The sequence below is a fragment of the Caretta caretta genome, chromosome 6 (genome assembly GCF_965140235.1).
Source record: "Caretta caretta isolate rCarCar2 chromosome 6, rCarCar1.hap1, whole genome shotgun sequence".
Lineage (NCBI taxonomy): Eukaryota > Metazoa > Chordata > Testudines > Cheloniidae > Caretta > Caretta caretta.
The window spans coordinates 72,144,259-72,163,933 of record NC_134211.1 but is presented as its reverse complement, the minus strand read 5'-3'; the positions used below and the strand labels follow the sequence as shown (position 1 = coordinate 72,163,933).

At 38.1% G+C, this 19,675-nt stretch overlaps 1 protein-coding gene across 1 annotated transcript in view; it reads left to right on the top strand.

Moving 5' to 3' along the window:
- Positions 1–14,370, top strand: part of EIF2AK4 (eukaryotic translation initiation factor 2 alpha kinase 4) — a 74,548-nt gene extending 60,178 nt beyond the window's left edge. The window contains exons 28-39 of the mRNA XM_048853578.2: positions 521–691; positions 1,373–1,507; positions 1,589–1,696; positions 2,411–2,539; positions 4,396–4,482; positions 5,985–6,097; positions 7,294–7,352; positions 8,022–8,119; positions 9,394–9,462; positions 10,160–10,204; positions 12,068–12,186; positions 14,041–14,370. Coding sequence (XP_048709535.1) covers positions 521–691; positions 1,373–1,507; positions 1,589–1,696; positions 2,411–2,539; positions 4,396–4,482; positions 5,985–6,097; positions 7,294–7,352; positions 8,022–8,119; positions 9,394–9,462; positions 10,160–10,204; positions 12,068–12,186; positions 14,041–14,098 — 1,191 coding nt within the window. The 3' untranslated portion in view covers positions 14,099–14,370. The remainder of the gene's footprint in view (positions 1–520; positions 692–1,372; positions 1,508–1,588; positions 1,697–2,410; positions 2,540–4,395; positions 4,483–5,984; positions 6,098–7,293; positions 7,353–8,021; positions 8,120–9,393; positions 9,463–10,159; positions 10,205–12,067; positions 12,187–14,040) is intronic.
- The last annotated feature ends 5,305 nt before the right edge of the window (positions 14,371–19,675 follow it).

Sequence of the window (19,675 nt, the reverse complement as noted above, 5' to 3'; positions counted from 1 at the left end):
TATGAAATCCATTAAAACCTCAGCTAAGAATATGCCATTCATTCTATAGAGATGATGCCACTGCATTTGCAACTGAAATGCCATTGATCTCTTTGCTGTCATACCTCTTTGGAAATGGTCTAACTAGTCTTTTTCAGCGTTACTATTTTCTTGGTTTCTCCCCTTTTTTAATATTTGTGTTTCAGATTATGCAGATGTTCAAAGGGTAAATGGAGTATTGTAGACTGAGATTTCCAAAAGAAAAATGTGTGAGATGCTAAATAGTATTATGCAAAGTTAGGTGAATGAATATAGAGAATGGGTTGACATAGATCTCTCACAAGCCAACTTTTTGATGCTCTGACTAGGAATGCTCATGTGTTCACTCCCTCCTCCAAATTCTTAAGCAGAATTATTAGTCTGCATTGCAAAACGAGTATAAATGGTAAACCTTTAGGCACAACAAACCAAATGCTATGTTGTTGTTCATATCCCTTCTATTCAAGCATGTGTATGGTATTGTATCTGTGTATATTTTCAGCTTTCTCGACTGTACAGATTTATTGAGCAGAAGGGAGAGTTGAATGATTTAAGCCCGTTGATAAACGCAATGATAAAACAAAAAACTGGTGTCACCCAGCTGGTAAAGCACGGCATGAAAGATCTGGAGGAAGTCATGGGTATCTTAAAGAAGCTTGGTATAAAACTTCAGGTTTGTAAAGCAGTCGGATTATAAATTCATTGATTTATAGCTCTGTACAACTGCTCTGTCTTCATAAACCTTTCCCTCAAGACCAGTCCATTGATAGTTTGAAGAACAGAAAAAAGCACCATCAAATTGTGGTACTGTATGTGGTAAACACTAGTGGCTCCTGTTTTTAGATCCTCACTCTCAGAATAGGGCATGTGTTGATAAGAGACCTTCGGCTGAAGAATACTTAAATCTGTGTAATTGGACTATTTCAGTTGCATTCTTAGCTGAAAAATAATTTTCTGGACATACATATGACTGAGAGCACTAGGGGATTCTTTGAAAAATTTAAAATTTTATATTTTGAAAATTTTAAAAGTTTCTAAAATACAAATGGTAACAATTGAAATATCTAATTTTCTCTAAAGGCTTGCTATTTGGGACGTACACACAAATCTTCAGTAGTTCATAACCCTTGTGATGCTTTAGATTTAAGACATTCTTTCCTCACTCGGATTTTTTGGCTGACTCTGTCTCTTTAGTGATCAATATTTTAATTGCAGCATTAAATGTCCTCAAAAGCAGAGAAACCATGTTAAGTTTTCATGATATACTAATGTGTACATTTTAATACTCTACAATTGTGTAACTAGAACTGGTGTAGGACTTAGTGAGGACATAATACTCATTTTTGTTTTACAGGTGTCTATAAATTTAGGACTCGTTTACAAAGTGCAACAGCATAATGGAGTCATCTTTCAATTTATAGCATACATCAAACGCAGACAAAGAACTGTGCCTGAAATTCTTGCAGCTGGAGGCAGATATGATCATTTGGTGTGTGTAATTCACTTTTTTTTTTTTAAAGCATATACTTTTTTGATACTGTACTAAAAGCATTATTTCTTGTCTTTTCAGATTCCACAGTTCAGAGGGCCGCAAACAGTAGGACCTCTTCCTTCTGCTGTTGGAGTCAGTATAGCTATAGATAAAATAACTGCTGCAGTTTCCAGTGTGGAGGACTCTGTGAGTTTCAGTTCCTGTTTCATTCGTATTTCTGTCATTTCAGTAATCTGTATGTTGCCTGAGATAGTCAAGAAATATTAAGAGGTTCAGCTTTGTCTCAAAATAATTCCGTACTAAAACAGACAAACCTCACGGTATGGTGCATTTTCCTTTGCTTCTATCTATATAGATTTTTTTAAAATTGGTAAACTGAAATGTAGTTCATGGCTTGTTTAATGGCATAAAATTTTCCTTTTTGAAATTTATTCAATGATATCTGTGAAAGGGGAAAGGAACTGTTTTCACATATGTTGAGTCATGTTCTCCCCCTTTAAAAAAAAAAAATAAAAAAATCTTATTTTTGTCCCTAGTCCTTCTTTTCGTCATGAAATGGGCTTCCTTACATAAATCATATAACAATTTCACTCAGCAGCAGAATATGTATATTTAATCCTTCTTTGTGAAGAGGTAAATTAACACTGCTAAATGAGAGGAGGTAAAGCCAGGTAACTCACTGGTTTAGGCTTTGCAAGTGCTTTTTCTGTAACAGGGTAAGATTTGCTGAAGAGCTTAATTTAAAACAAATGCTTAATAATGAACCATTCTAATCTCTGCCTAATTTGCTTGAAAAGCTGCACAATAATGTATTTGTTCTCCAGTAATATCAACATTTTTACACCTGAAAAGAGGCTCTGGTTGCTCTCACTGCCCCTCTCACTTCTACTTTTCTTCCAGGTTACTATGGGCTCTTGTGATCTGTTGGTTGTGAGTGTTGGGCAGATGTCAATGACGAGAGCCATCAATATCGTTCAAAAACTCTGGACTGCGGGAATTCCTGCTGATATCATGTATGACTGGTCCCAGGTAAAGAGTCTTTCTACATATTTGTTAGCTATATGTCCATTTCATAAAGGCTGGTATTGATAAAGCAGCCTTAGAGGTTATTCATTTATAGAATCATAATACTGAGCTGCTGGGTGCCATTCAGCTATCCTTAAATCAATAAAGATTACATTTGCTTTTATACTATTTTTCCTCTGTAGCTCTTTACAATGTGAATAAGCATCATAATCTTCATTTTACAGCACAGACAGGTTAGGTGACGTGCCCATGGTTACTCACTGAGGGCATTATACAGAGCCCACTGAAGCCATTGGAAAGACTCTTACTGAATTCATGGGGCTTTGGATATGTCCTGAGTCAGGGCCAACTGTGAGAGAAGAACCAAGTCTCCTGATTCCAAATCCAGTGCCATATCCACTGGGTTATGCTGCTTCCATGGGATGACAGCTTTATTGAAAAGCACCTAAGATTATGGAGATCCTGGACAAGTATTTGACATAAATCTTTCCCAAAAATGTATTTTACCAACATACATCAAAAATATAAAAAGAAAGTATACTTTTACCCCCCAAAAATGAATAAAACAGAGGGAGTCATTCATAGGAGGAAATGGAAAGGTTCTAAATATGGGGCCAGTAGTGGCCATAATGAAAAACAGCTTTTGCAGGAGGAGTTTTCATGTATTTAGAAGTGGGAAGGGACGGGCTAACGTGGCTGTGAGGCAGGAGCATATTCTGCACTGTAGTGGCCACTACAGTGGCATAACGAAGCTGTTACTCCAGGGACTATAGGCACTATGGTTGGATTACTGACCTAAAACATTCCTTCTGGAAGTGTCACCACAGCGTTAGTCTTTAAGAATATCCAGTGCTGCAAGATTCCTGGAAATGCTACTTAAGGACTGACTTCTCATTCCCTCCCAGTGAGCCCAAACCAAACAGTAGGTACCCAGCACAGATAGATTATGGGACAATAAACAAAGTACTTACCCACCTTACAGCCCTCTGGACAGTTTGCCAATCTGGTTCAGTTTATTTAGATATATATATGCTAAATGGTGAATGTCAAAGAAAATGCCGTGGAATTGCCCATTCTCTCAAATGTAGTGAACTGTGCTTCTGCACACTCAGAATGCCCCACAGCATAGAGTTCTGAGTCACTTAGCTGCCTTGCTGACATTATGGTATTCTATTGCCTTAGTATTGTCCACTGTTTCCCTACTTTTTCTCTGCATCTGGCTGTATGCTGTTGAAGTGCATTGTATAACTGGTGTTTAATACCCTTCAAGTAACTTGTTTTTTCCTGTGTGTACATTGGCCCTTGCTGGCCTCCTTGAGGCTATTCAGAGATGGCAAGTTGCAAGCTCTTGATTGCACTTAACCTTGGACAGTTTTCTTCCTCGACAACTAATGCTGACAACCTTTTATGTCAGTACAGCAAGCATTTGCCCTGATTCTTCACTGAAAACTGCACAGACGGACACCCTGTGCAAAGCCCAGCTGAAGTCAGTGGAGCTCCACACAAGGACAGGGATCCATTCAGGCAGATCTCCGTCCAGGAGTGGGGCTCGTAATGAAAGTTACAAACACTAGAAGAATAGCCCATTCTTGCTAATAGATGCAAAGGACACAAATATCCAGCTTCTACTTCTAAATCTTGGTGAAACACTTTAGTGAGTTATACGCTTTGAAACATGAAAATAAATCCACAAGGAGATTGTTCTTCCTGGACTGATGTACAAAGTTTTTCATTACTCAGAAGGTCAATAAGTACATTATATATGTATTTCCAGTCAACTTTTAATTGAGATTTTGATTGTCTAAATTGTTGTTTTATACTCTGCCCCACTTCTCTACTATTACTTTTTCTTGTTTTAGTCCCAAGAAGAACTGCAAGAGTATTGCAAATGTTCTGGGATCACATATGTGGCTCTTGTCTCTGAGAAAGAAGGAAGTCATGTAAAGGTAAAGGTGGGGTTGGGGAGAATTTTTGTAAATACTTCAGATGAATAATCTGGTCTTCTATGTGTTTTTTTAGAGCTAATACAATATTTTCTGGGGAAAGTGCTCTATAATTTAATAGTTGGCATTTCAGCTCAGTACAGTTTCAGAGTTAATAAGTAGTTCAAAATTACTCTGAAGAATGGATAGTAGATGCACAGCAGACCCATCTTGCTAGTTTTTTACCAGGCCCAGTCTCCCTCCTCTTTTATTTGGGGGGAAAAAAAGAATCTGGTAGCTTAGATACAAACCTGGTATCTTAGATTGAGTCTCATCTAAGATGTATTTGTGTATTTTTTTAAAAGGTAGTGACCAAGTGTTACCACTATGTAATGGCTGTTTGGTGACATTGTGAAATGAATTGGTGGTCTCTGGCTTCTTCCAACTGGGCAGTTGTTTACATTACAAAACAAATACCAAGAAAACTGTAGCCTTATTGGCAGCTGGCAAAATAGACAATGTTTGAATAGACATAGAACTATGACCCACCGTTTCTATTTGTCTCTCCAGGTCAGGGTTGATGTGCAAAGGCGTTATTGTGAGGAAGCTTGAATTGCCGCTGTCTGTAATGTATCACTTCTGTGCATAAGCAGAGGGTTTTGGTGCCCAAAGCTGTCACTGATTCTGGGCCATTATCTTTGCTGCTACTTTTTATTCATTTTCATAAAAAAACAGTGATCTGTTAAAATCATTTGCCCCTATATGGCATGGTTGTATAACATAGCTATAATGTATAACATCAAGGTACATTTCACTTACTTCAATTATCAATCTTCCTCTTACACTAACTGTAAGAACAAGTTGATCTTGACAATTATTTGATCACAGAGTGATGTATCTAGGCATTAAAGATACAATGAAAAAAATGCATTTAATCTTTTAAAACTTAGTGATGGTATTTTGTTACGTTAGAGCAGAAATACAAAGAGCATGTCAATATATTAAATGGCATAGCGATTCTCTAGTTTAATTAGTCTTTTCATAATTAATAAAATAAAGACTGACCAAATATGTGTAGGTTCAAATGCTGGAGAGTTACCTCTCTGCAAATTCAGTGAAAGACAACCACATTCCAAATTAATCCTTTAATTTAAAACAGAGAGAGAGAAAACACTGTGTTTAACTGAGATTTTGATTGTCTAAATTGTTGTTTTATACTCTGCCCCACTTCTCTACTATTACTTTTTAACTATATTAAACTATATTAACAAGTGCAAGTGGCCAAACCTAAGCAGTGAAAATGCAAAAAAAATTATTAGTTATTTGGTTGTAGAAATCTAATCAGCCATGCCAGGGGGTTTAATTGGCCAGTGATCAGATGAACTGATAGTCTGTCTAATTGCATCTGTAATAGGTGATGAGCCTATTCAAACTTACTTTTCTTTGTTTCCACAGTATATTTATGTAGATTTTTAGATTTAGCAGTCTCATTAAACTCATTAAAATGTTAAATTACCATTTGGTAGGTGAAATCCTTCGAGAAGGAACGGCAGACGGAGAAAAGGATTGTAGAGTCTGATCTAATAGAACACCTGGCCCAGAAACTGAAGACTAAAGTCTGTGATGAAAGAAGTAACAGGTAGCTGCATAAATAGTGAACAGGAGTAGTCAAATTAAAGGTCATTTCATAAATCAAATTAAATATAGTCTTTCAAAATAAGACTTCAGTTGAGGTTTCTATTAAATTGATTTTTAATTAAAATTACCATTGAGAGAGATTTGCCAAATTCCTTTTTGAAAAAGAAGGAAAATAATTTGATGGTATGACTTCTGTTATGTCTTGAGATTTGCCAAAGGCAACTGAAAGTAACATTTTGAAGTATTCTTCCTACTCCTTTACAGATTTAGGGCCAGATTTTCAGCTGGGCTTCTATGTGAGCAAAATTGTTCTAACTTGCAACATGTGAGCATACCTGCCTGAACTTTGATACTACTTACTAATTGTATCGCAGTAGCACCCATGAGCCCCTCTTGTGGACCAGGACCTTATTGTGCTCGGTGCCATACAAACACAGAACAAAAGAGTTCCCTGCCCCAAAAAGCTTACAGTAAAATTCTTGCATTTATTAGAATCATTCAAGTATGCACATGAGCGTGTGAAAGTAGAAACGCAGACTGAATAATCAGGTCTTTACTTTTATACTATCACGGATGTACATGCAATTATCAAAAGATTGGCCTTCAGTATTATTCTTGAATAGCTTTGCAAAATGTAGCTCTGTAATAGGAAATTTCCATACTAGGACGCATTTGAAGAAAAGTCCAGCTATGTGGGTGTTTTTTTAACAATTTGATTTGCAAGAAAAGCTCTTCCTTTCCCCTGCTACTCATCTCCTCCTGCTTGATCAGGCCATGAAGTCCAACTATTTTCCCTGTTTGACATTCATTTACTGAAGTTAATATGACTGTTATGTCACAGAAGCAACATTATATGATTGAGAAACCTGGTGTCTAAAATATTTCCCATTTACAATTAAGTGAAAAGTAGCAAGGAAAGTTTTGCTATTTACTTATGATTGCTGAAGACAGTTTTTTTTTTTAATTAACAAGTTTAATTGTATGTTGGCATGTCTTAACTAATCAAAAATACAGGATTTAATTTGGAAATATTTGTATGCTGAAAATCTCCATTACATTGTTTTCAGCTAATTGGTGTGAAAAGAATACAGAATACCTTTGTATGTGAAAGTTTGCTAACAGTTGCTTCCATTACTGCACTGCTTTTACATTATTATGTGTCTATTTTTATAACTGTTTTTGTTTGCTTGCTTTTAGAGAAACTTCAGATAATCTCTCAGTACAAAATCTAAAAGGATCATTTGCTAATACTTCAGGTATATAATCACTAATTCTAGGCTAAAATTGACTGTTTTTGTATACAATAAACATTCTTTGCAATAAAGTAGTATATATTTTAATCACATTACAAGAATCACTATAAACAAACCACAAATGTCTTTCCGTACAACTTTTATCTGGCTAGAGTGATTTTTTTCTAATCTCAAATGCTGTGTCTAAAATTTGAAAAGTTTAAATTACATTTTCCTATAAAATGCAGAAGTCATTTTATAATAAACTTACAAGGAACATGCAACCATTTTGCTTGGCCCACCAGTCAAAATGTTCACAAGGCACAGAGGACTGACTGAATAAACTAAAACTTTGTTTACAGTAGACATTTCTGATTCTTTAGCTGGAAGTGGCTATCTTGCTGCAAAGTGATGTGACCTATAATGCGGACAGTGCAGAAAGCTAATGAAGGACACACTCAACCAGGTTCCATCCTGTTTTTTTCTGTTGGTTTAAGAATCAGAAGATTTTGCAGGATGAGTCCCTTTAAATTGCAGCCACAAAAATTACACAATTGCTTCAATAGCACAGATCAGAGTAGTAAATAAGTCTTGACTCATTAAGATTAGTGGGGGTTAATTTTGTTTAAAACAGGATATATCATGCTTGTTTATGTGAAGAAAGAATACATTCTCAAACTGTTTGCATTTTAGGTTTATTCGAACCACATGGAACTTCTGTAGTGCCAAATGTGAGTGTTATAGCTCCTGAAAAATTGCCTGCCAGTGTCAGACGGCGTTACGAAACTCAGGTATACGTCGTTCTTTTTTCTTTCAGTTTTGGTTTGAATTTTTTTTTCTGCCTGCATGTAGCTGTAATATCATGATCACAGATGGTTTGTCCTGCAGGATCTGTGCCTTGTTTAGTCTGCAGAATGGACAGTGAATGAGGCAAAGGGTTACAAGAAGAGGAAAATGGATTTTTCCATGGGTGTAAAGCATTGAAATGAGACCCAGGGAGACCAGTTCTTGGCTCTAACACAGACTTCCCACATGATTTGGGGCAAGGCTCTCATAATGCGTGTGTACAGGAGATCTCAGTGAAGACTCTATGGGGAACCCTAATTCTGGCACTTCCTGACTTTTGAGTGCTTAAGAAAATGTTAAAGTTACAAGTTAAACATAGATTTTGTATTTAATGTGTATGCAGTGGACTCAAATGTATGCCCGCTGTAGTCTAATGTTTCATTATGTCCTCAAGCTCGGCGGTGCAAGCAAAAGTTTTCCAACATGGTGCATACAAACAGTGTCCCACTTTGCCTAAAACAGAATGTTTAGTGGTTTAATGTTAGACCACTGTATGAAAGAGAGATGGAGTTTTCCTCACTTGGATGCTAACAATGTACCAAACATAAGAAAAAAAAGAATAGGCTCCAATCCAAAGAGGATAGAAAATTCAGGATTTACTGGCTTCCAAAATATTTGGATTGTATGATGGGATCTAACTTTCTTTCCATAGCAGCAAAACCCATTTTTTATGCAAGAATGCTGAATTCTCATCTGAGACAGCAGTGTAATGCAATGGGACTGAATGCACCAGCAGTTCAATATACTATTGCCCAAAATGCAGCCATCTCCTCTGAACTGCAGAGGAGCTACAGTGTATTCTAGGACTGCCTTCTGTGATTCTACTGCCAGTCTCTGATTAAAGTGGTGTCTTCTCTTATCTTTGTGAAAGGTGGCCTCCACTAGTGCCCATGAACACATAACTTTGACTCTGTCTAGGGAAATTCATAATCATGTGTTAATTCTGCCTAACCTCAGTCCTAATATCATCTCTCCTACCACTATACTCATAACTGGCAAAAATACTTCATAAGTGGGCATGAGCCCTGTGCTCATTCTCCTGACATTAATATAAGATGCCCACATATTCCTCGTTAACAATTGACTGTCTGGAATATCAAAGTTAATTATCGAGAATTAAATGTTATGTTTCTTGAAACAGAATACAAAGGTTCCCAACTTCTGTGAAACAGGAGAAATTTGTATACAACTTTTATCCACTATTAATTTTAATTTGCAGGTACAAACAAGACTCCAGACGTTCATTACTAATCTGCAACAGAAAACCAGTGAGATTGAAATTTTAGCTGTAAGTCTGTTTGCTGACGCCTAAATGAAATGCAAATGCTTGGTCATTCGAGTCTTTAATGTTAATTGCTAGCAAGGTAGCTGTCACCAGCCATAATCTCAAATTTTAGAATTGGCAATTGTAACCAAATTTTGAAATTTATTGTAAAATAAAACCCACACAATGTTTAGCTAGTATATTGAGAAATGCTTCCTGCTGTATGAATTGAGACTGCTACATATAGTAAAATGTTGACATTTTAACTACTTGCACCTCTAACTCCTGTGTGGTGGTGGATTTAATAGTAATTTGTTGCTGCAGCTTATCACTATAAAGCACATTTAAATGTTACTTTTTGGGTTCCCTGTCAACACTTTCTGAAGAGGTTAACTATAGTGTATCTTTCCTATGTGCCCTTTAGAAATAAGCATGTTTACCTTTTTTGAAATTAAGGGAAGACTTTCCATGTACACAGATGAGCTCTGCCAAACATAACTTGTCTTCGGAAATGCCTAAAATTCTGATGCAGTCCAAATGTGTTTGCAAAACTTCTTTATAAATTAGAGATTAAATGTTGACCCCTTTTTTGAGAACAGAGATCTTCACATGGCCAGAATGATGACAGGAATAGAACTGGAAAAAGAAGTTACTTTTACTTGTTAAACTATGTAACATTTGATTCCTTGACATTGACCTCTTTGCCCTGCTATTTTTGCAGGTAGATCTGTCAAAAGAAACTATAATACACTTCTTGTCACTAGAGGTAAGCAATTTAGAGTAAGTTGTGTATATGTAATCTGGATTTAATAGTAGGTTTTCAAAGGTTTAAAGTTAATGAGGTGAAATTGTCCTTACTGAGGTCAATGGTGAAATTCTCACCCAGTTTTTCTTTTAAAGAGTTTAAGAAAGGCTAAAAAATTCTGTACAGACAGAAAGGGTTTAGAATAAGCCTTGAAAAATCCATTTGCCAAATGCACAAGTAGGAAACGTTTCCTCTTGAGCTGGTGGAGTCCTTAGTCAACAATTTTTGCAGAATTTCAGCTTTCGTTTTAAATAAAGAAAAGGTTTTTAGTCTTTGTTCATGAAGATACCCTGGTGAATGTGAACAGAGCAGTGCTGTCTTGAGCTGTGGCTGCTTTTGGGTTTCCCAGGCAGCAGCCATTGAAATTAACATGATTCTGATTAGTTTTATGGTTACTGCTCAGAACTCTGTGTTTAATGTGAGTTTTGTTCTGCTGTAGCATGGGAGTGCACCGCAGCAAAGGTGTGTGATGGAGTTCTTAGAGAGGGAGGGTGACCCAAACAGCATAAGATGAGGAACTGAGTCAATAAGCAAAAACCTTATCCCCATTCCTCAATGCTGTTGGGAAGTTGAGTTGAGGATATATTATGGTACTGTGGACTTCCCCTACAAGTCAGAAGACTCTGAAGTAGTGGGAGAGAAAGGGGTGGCTTAAAATTTGGCAGACATCTACTACACAGAAGTTAATATGAAAGACATTGATCCTAAACACAGTCTAGAGATAGCATCCTGAGAGAAATCCCATCAGTACCCCCTCTCTCTCACCAGCTTGGGGGGGTTGGAGCTGGACCTCCCTGGTGGAGCCCTACTTGTCTTTCATATCTACCTCTCAGTGGCAGTCCTCTGGCAATTAGTTATCAGATAAACTTCTGAAAATTGGGTGTTTTTTAAACATGCATGAGCGGCAGTAATTGAAATAATGTGTTTTAAAATGTTTAATGAGCCTATCTGTCAAAATACTGTAGATGCCTTAGAAAATGAAACCACATCAAACAGTACCTACTTGGGGTAGCGTTAGAATTGATTAGCAGAACATGCAAAAGGCTTCAGCAAAATGCACTTTGGCTGTGCTGAATCTAGCACATGAGCCTCATGCTAAATTGATGCTCTGGTCTGGGTGTTTATTCTGTAGTGCCACCTGCTCGTGAGACTAGAGAACTGCAACGATTCTTGTAAATTTGCATATCACCTGAAGAAGGGTACTGGGGGAACTTATTTTTGAGTCAGGAAATTGATAAATGTTAATAGGAGTGTAAAGTACACACATAAAATCAAGCAATGCTCACGTAAAGATGCTCATAGGAAGTTAAATTAGCCACAAAATTGCGTTAAGTAGCCAAAATACTGGAAATCAAAGAAACCTCAAAATTATGTTCATATCACATATGCTTTTTAATATCAGTTCAGAAGGGAAAAAGCCCATCCTGTGGCAGAGGGGACCAAAGAATGCTCTGGTGCATGTACATGTGAAAGAACACGAGTGGGACAGGAGGATGCAAGTGTTTCTACAATGGTGATAACTCTGCAGAGGAAAAGTGGGCCACTTCAGCCTTCCCAGCATGCTGCTGCTGTCGTACTGTAGGAGGGAGAAGCTGATCACCAGCAGCCTCCTTACAAAGATCTCTGTTTATAACAGAGTCAGTTGTACATGCAGTTTTGTGCATTTTGTTTCAAGAAGCTAGTTCTTTGGCAGGTTAAGAAATAGAGTATTGCTATTCTGTCTGCATGACCTTCAGAAAAGTGAACCCTCCCCACAGTGACACGGTTTTTCTTTCCTAATGAAATGTAATATATACGAAAATTCCTCGTCCTTTTTCCTTACAGTATGATGGAGATGAGCAAGCCTTTTACACGACTGTAAAACAACTGATGTCACGATTGCCAAAGCAGAGATACCTACAAGCTGTTTGTGATGAAATTTACAGTATCAAAATAGAAAAGAGGTAAATATATTTGTTGCAGCACCTACGGTAATTGGAACAATTGAGCTGTTCCACAGATTTGAACTGTGGTAAATAGGCTGCTGTACATATTCTCTAGAGAAAGGCAAAGAAGGCACCCTCCTGAAAAGTGTCTTACTCCATATAAATATTTCCTAAAATTGCTCCTGTTTATCTTAAGGTGAACACACTCGACTGGTCCTCTTGTCTCCATTTGTATAGTCTTAAGGTTCAGCTGAACACCACAATGTATACAACTATAAATAAGTATGTAACTGAGCTGTGGGATATGCAAATTATTGAGAGAGATGTTAGCCCACATTTAATCATCACATTTTCCTCTCTGGGTAATTTACACATTTGGCTTTTGGCAGCATAACTAGTAACAGATTTAGACAGATGTGGGTTCTGATAGCTGGGAATCTTTGTTCTCTTATGTCAGTTGTGCAGAATTTCCCTTCTGACAGACTGACTTGGACTTCAGAACTCTTGAGTATCCATGGCTCCCACAGATTTTGGTGGAAGCTGTGGGTATTTGGCGTAGCTGAACAGGCTAAGGACCTTTTTAAACAAACTCTTTCCATTTATATATAGTAAAACTCTTAAAATACCCTCAGCATAAATGCAGAAAAGAAATCTGTAGATGAAAAAAATAATTCAGAACTCAAAAAATCTGGTTTAGCTTTTCGCTAACCATTTCATTCTCTTAAGAATTGAATGTTTCAAAGTTAAATAACTTTTTGTGCATTTTGTTGAGAGCCACTCTTCCCCCTCCACCATGAGAGCAGTGTTCAGTTAACTTTGGTGAGCCATTCAATGGGACTAGAATTTGACTTTCTAATAATAGTGCCTTTCACTACTGGAGATATCAAACACTTTAGAAAACAATGAAACACACACCAATCATGCATTAACAGTGCAGACCAATTCCAGTATTCTTCAACAGCTTACAAAGCTTTGAATACTAAAACCCAGTGACTGCACTCTCTCCTTTAGTAGGAGACTTCCAGAGGATCTTCTGTTAAAAGTTCTGCGCTCAACCTCCACTTTATCTGAGAAGAAAAAACTAAATTTGAGGCAGAATCTTAACTATATTAAAGTTGTGTAGAGGTGCTCCTAACTTGATTCTTTGCCACTTAACTGCTACTGAAAGCCAATTTAATAGTGTTTAAGCTACTGTAGAATGAGAAGTTTTATCAATCCTAACCTAGCCCTTTTAAGTTCAGGTGTTTTTTCAACACACACACTAACCCTTTCACAAATATTCAGCAGTTTCCATGAGGCAGTATTCTTTAAAGTGCTGACACTCCATAAATTATATGCTACCTGTCCCCAATGATGGTGCATATTGTTCTATGTAAGACAGTCCCTTGTATGGTCAAAGTTAAATCTCTCCCCCATTCTGCCTAAGTGGAAGAAAATTAAATAATTCTCTGTTCTAGAATTCAAAGTCTTAGTCATCTGGACATGTTAAGGGATGGAGGTAATTGTTGTTTAGGGTAGCAAAAAGAGGTATAATAAAGAAAGGGTTGAAATTAGAAGTAAAAATTTAGGCTAAATTTTAGGAAAAGCTTTGACAGTGATGTGTATTCAGGGAAATTATAGAAGTACCATTACTTGGATCCTTTTAAAATAAGTGGACATAGTGCAAGAAAAAATATTTAGAACAATCCTGCATTTACAGCAGGATTTACTAATGATGTACAATAAGATCTTTCCCATCTCTAATCTCTTAAGAGAATTCAGAGGCCATACTCTAAGACGTTGTCTCTAGAAATTACTATTTTTGGAGGGTTTAGAATGAATTACTCTGTTCTCTTGGCGGTAAACTCTAACACTGTCCTTTTTCCTCTACAGAATTCCTGTGCTTATCCTGTACTCTTATCGAGATGACTACTACAAAATTCTGTTTTAGTTCTAAAGAGGCATCTGTTGGTGGGATGCTTAAATAGCATGTGACTACCAAAAGATACATAATCTGAAACCAAAACCATCAAATAATTGTTGCACATTCATTATGACCTTTGATATAGGAACATATACTTCGTGAAATTTCAGTAAGCTGTGATATAAAGAGACTCAGGCAATTACTGCCTTTATTTTTTTAGTGTGTAGTGGCCAGCTTCATACTTTGCATTTTTATATGTAAAACTTATTAAAAGTGTCATTAAAAAAGTTCAAAATAAATGTTAAAGGGTCATGTTTCTTAATGCACAGTCAGGTTACTGAAAGACATACCTTACACTTGTAAACTTTTTTTCTTGTAATAGTATTTGCTTGCACAGTATCAATGTTAAGCAAGGAAAATGGATGGGAAAGTGAAACTGACTCAGCAAAAGAACTGCAGAGCTGTTCCAGAATGTCTATAATTTGCAGCTACCTTGCTACAGCCTACTGAATAGTACTATAACTTCAAATAGTTTAAATTTCTTTTTAAAAAGCTAAGGAGCCAGTGTTTTTCAAATATGTATAGCATTAATCATCAGTATATGGGATGAAAACCCCCTGAATGTTCTTACTCAACTGTGATCTTAAAATAAGGGGTCTTACAATCCCCTTATATAGCATATTCAGATGGTGAAGGATCAAGAATCAATAGGAATTAATTTTACAACACTAATATAAAACAGATCTTTTTGGAATGGAGGACACATTTGCTTTGAAAATAAATACCGTTGTGTCTCAACAGCTTAAAGACAGAGGGAAAACAAAATCAGGGGGAAGAGGGAGAGAGAGTTTTAGGAATTATTTTTAAAAGTAAAGGTATAAGCAACCTTAACTCCCCCTGCCCCCTTTGCTCTTCCTCTATATGGCCACAGTGACAGCCTCTTCTCTCAGTTCTGGTATCTGGCTGCAGGGAGGACCAGTTTCAGGGCAAGTCTTAGCCAAGAGCATACTCAGTACAGACAGCAGCATATTTAGGGAATTTTGCTCACATGCCTCTAAGCATGGGCCACTGGCGATTTTTAGAGGCTTATTAATTGACAGCCCTAGTTATCACAGTTGTAATTGCACTGTTAAATTAAATACCAATTGAAATGTATTAGATATTTTGGATGTTTTCCTACATTGATTTCAAATTGATTTCAATTACAACGCAAATATAAAGTGAGCAATGTACACATTTCAGAGGAACAGCCGTGTTAGTCTGTATTCGCAAAAAGAAAAGGAGTACTTGTGGCACCTTAGAGACTAACCAATTTATTTGAGCATGAGCTTTCGTGAGCTACAGCTCACTTCATCAGATGTTTACCGTGGAAACTGCAGCAGACTTTATATACACACAGAGAATATGAAACAATACCTCCTCCCACCCCACTGTCCTGCTGGTAATAGCTTATCTAAAGTGATCAACAGGTGGGCCATTTCCAGCACAAATCCAGGTTTTCTCACCCTCCACCCCCCCACACAAATTCACTCTCCTGCTGGTGCTAGCCCATCCAAAGTGACAACTCTTTACATAATCAAGTCGGGCTATTTCCTGCATAGATCAAGGTTTTCTCACATCCCCCCCACCCCCATACACACACAAACTCACTCTCCTGCTGGTAATAGCTCATCTAAACTGACCACTCTTCAGGTTTAAATCCAAGTTAAACCAGAACATCTGGGGGGGGGGGGGGGGTAGGAAAAAACAAGAGGAAACAGGCTACCTTGCATAATGACTTAGCCACTCCCAGTCTCTATTTAAGCCTAAATTAATAGTATCCAATTTGCAAATGAATTCCAATTCAGCAGTTTCTCGCTGGAGTCTGGATTTGAAGTTTTTTTGTTTTAAGATAGCGACCTTCATGTCTGTGATTGCGTGACCAGAGAGATTGAAGTGTTCTCCGACTGGTTTATGAATGTTATAATTCTTGACATCTGATTTGTGTCCATTTATTCTTTTACGTAGAGACTGTCCAGTTTGACCAATGTACATGGCAGAGGGGCATTGCTGGCACATGATGGCATATATCACATTGGTGGATGTGCAGGTGAACGAGCCTCTGATAGTGTGGCTGATGTTATTAGGCCCTGTGATGGTGTCCCCTGAATAGATATGTGGGCACAATTGGCAACGGGCTTTGTTGCAAGGATAAGTTCCTGGGTTAGTGGTTCTGTTGTGTGGTATGTGGTTGTTGGTGAGTATTTGCTTCAGGTTGCGGGGCTGTCTGTAGGCAAGGACTGGCCTGTCTCCCAAGACTTGTGAGAGTGTTGGGTCATCCTTTAGGATAGGTTGTAGATCCTTAATAATGCGTTGGAGGGGTTTTAGTTGGGGGCTGAAGGTGACCGCTAGTGGCGTTCTGTTATTTTCTTTGTTAGGCCTGTCCTGTAGTAGGTAACTTCTGGGAACTCTTCTGGCTCTATCAATCTGTTTCTTTACTTCTGCAGGTGGGTATTGTAGTTGTAAGAAAGCTTGACAGAGATCTTGTAGGTGTTTGTCTCTGTCTGAGGGGTTGGAGCAAATGCGGTTGTATCGCAGAGCTTGGCTGTAGACGATGGATCGTGTGGTGTGGTCAGGGTGAAAGCTGGAGGCATGCAGGTAGGAATAGCGGTCAGTAGGTTTCCGGTATAGGGTGGTGTTTATGTGGCCATTGTTTATTAGCACTGTAGTGTCCAGGAAGTGGATCTCTTGTGTGGACTGGACCAGGCTGAGGTTGGTGGTGGGATGGAAATTGTTGAAATCATGGTGGAATTCCTCAAGGGCTTCTTTTCCATGGGTCCAGATGATGAAGATGTCATCAATATAGCGCATGTAGAGTAGGGGCTTTAGGGGACGAGAGCTGAGGAAGCGTTGTTCTAAATCAGCCATAAAAATGTTGGCATACTGTGGGGCCATGCGGGTACCCATAGCAGTGCCGCTGATCTGAAGGTATACATTGTCCCCAAATGTGAAATAGTTATGGGTAAGGACAAAGTCACAAAGTTCAGCCACCAGGTTAGCCGTGACATTATCGGGGATAGTGTTCTTGACGGCTTGTAGTCCATCTTTGTGTGGAATGTTGGTGTAGAGGGCTTCTACATCCATAGTAGCCAGGATATTTGCACTGAAAAACAGTATTTTTCAATTCACCTAATACAAGTACTGTAGTGCAATCTCTTTATCATGAAAGTTGAACTGCAATATGTAGAATTGGGAACAAAAAATAACTGCATTCAAAAATAAAACACAAAACTGGAGCCCACAAGTCCACTCAGTCCTACTTGTTCAGCCACTCGCTAAGACAAACAAGTTTGTTTACATTTATGGGAAACAATGCTGCCCTCTTCTTATTTACAGTATCACCGGAAAGCGAGAAGAGGCGTTCACATGGCACTTTTGTAGCCAGCATTACAAGGTATTTACGTGTCAGTGATGCTAAACATTCATATGCCCCTTCGTGCTTCAGTCACAATTCCAGAGGATATACTTCCATGCTGATGACGCTTGTTAAAAAAAAAAAAGTGTTAAATTTGTGACTGAACTCCTGGGGGGAAAACTGTATGTCCCCTGCTCTGTTTTACCCTCATTCTGCCGTACATTTCATGTTATAGCAGTCTCGGATGATGACCCAGCACATGTTCATTTTAAGAACACTTTCACTGCAGATTGACTAAATGCAAAGTAGGTACCAATGTGACACTTCTAAAGATAGCTACAGCACTCAAACCAAGGTTTAAGAATCTGAAGTGCCCTCGAAAATTCGAGGGGGACGAGGTGTGGAGCATGCTTTCAGAAGTCTTAAAAGAGCAACCCTCCAATGCAGAAACTATAGAACCCGAACCACCAAAAAAGAAAATCAACCTTTGCTGGTGGCATCTGACTCAGATGATGAAAACGAACATGCATCAGTTTGGACTGCTATCGAGCAGAACCCATTATCAGCATGAATGCAAGTCCTCTGGAATTGTGACTGAAACATGAAGGGGCATACGAATGTTTAGCATCACTGGCACGTAAATACCTTGCAATGCTGGCTACAAAAGTGCCATGCGAACGTCAGTTCTCACTTTCCAGTGATACTGTAAATAAGAGGGCAGCATTATTTCCCATAAATGTAAACAAACTTGTTTGTCTTAGCAATTGGCTGAACAAGAAGTAGAACTGAATGGACTTGTAGGCTCAAGTTTTACATTGGTTGTTTTTGTATGCTGTTGTTCCCAATTCTACATTAAGTTCAACTTTCATGATAAAGAGATTGCACTACAGTACTAGTATTTTTCAGTTCACCTAATACAATTTGTTTTTTACACTGCAAATATTTGTAATCAAAAACCATATAAAGTATACAGTGCTCACTTTATATTTATGTTGTAAGTGAAATCAATATATTTGAAAATGTAGAAAACATCCAAAAATATTTAAATAAATGGTATTCTATTACTGTTTAACAGCACGATTAATTGCTTGACAGGCCTACTATAACCCAATCAAGGTGGGGTGAAATTTCTCCAGGACACTAAAAGACACCTCTCTGATCCCCACCACCTGCAAAATTTCAAGTCCTTACTCCAAACTATGGAGGTGCTAAAACTGTTCTACTGAGAAACTAAGACTCTTTCCTAAACCTCAGTTTCTGAAACAGCTAAACTGTGTTAGCTGTAACTTCCCCCACCAAAAACAACAAAAAAAAGGACGGTCCAAGCAGAAACCCAACATGGAAAATTCAAGCCCAAAAGGTTAGCAATGTTAAGTGAGAACAGGATCTTAGGTTTAGGCAATCCTAACTTCTTTGATTGTAAGCTCTGGTCCACAACTGGGGCTCCTAAGTGGGATAATAATATAGACATTCATACCAGTTCCCCTTATAATTACAGGTACAACTTTATTTAGAGGATTGCTTAACTTTGTCTTTTGTTGGGGGGGAGGAGAGGGCAGGGGTTTCTGCCACACAAAAGTCCAGCAGCTCTCCCCATTCTGAGAGTTTAACTGACCCTAGCACAGGTATAAGTGCCTTCCATCCATGATGATAGATTTTCAACAAATACAGTGCCTTTATTTAAGCTGCTTATGGTATGCCATCTTAGTCCTGTACTCAAATGAACTTCCCCGTGCTGTTGTCTCTCTGCCCCTTTATTACATAGCCAGCCTTAGTATGACCAGGGGCGGCTCTACCAATTTTGCTGCCCCAAGCAGTCACCACCGAATTGCCGCCGTGGGACACAGACTGCTGCCCCAGCACCTGCTTAGAAAGCTGGTGTCTGGAGCCGGCCCTGAGTATGACCCTCCTACATGCTGCTATCAACCTTTACCTTCAGCAAAGAGTGACTAGAAGAATTACCTTCCACTTACTCCTGGGGAGGGGCCACTAGTGGTTTAGAACAGAAATTATAGACAGCACAGAATGCTACAAGAAAATTCCATACCTATTTATACAAGTACAAAAGGTCACTATGTATGTTCAGGAGTAGGGGTTCTAACGCCTGTATCCCCTACTTGTAAGTAGTACAAGACCTATGTGACTGGTGGCTTGGATCCCCACTGCAAACATGGACTAATGTATGATCAGACTAATCATTCACTAAAGAC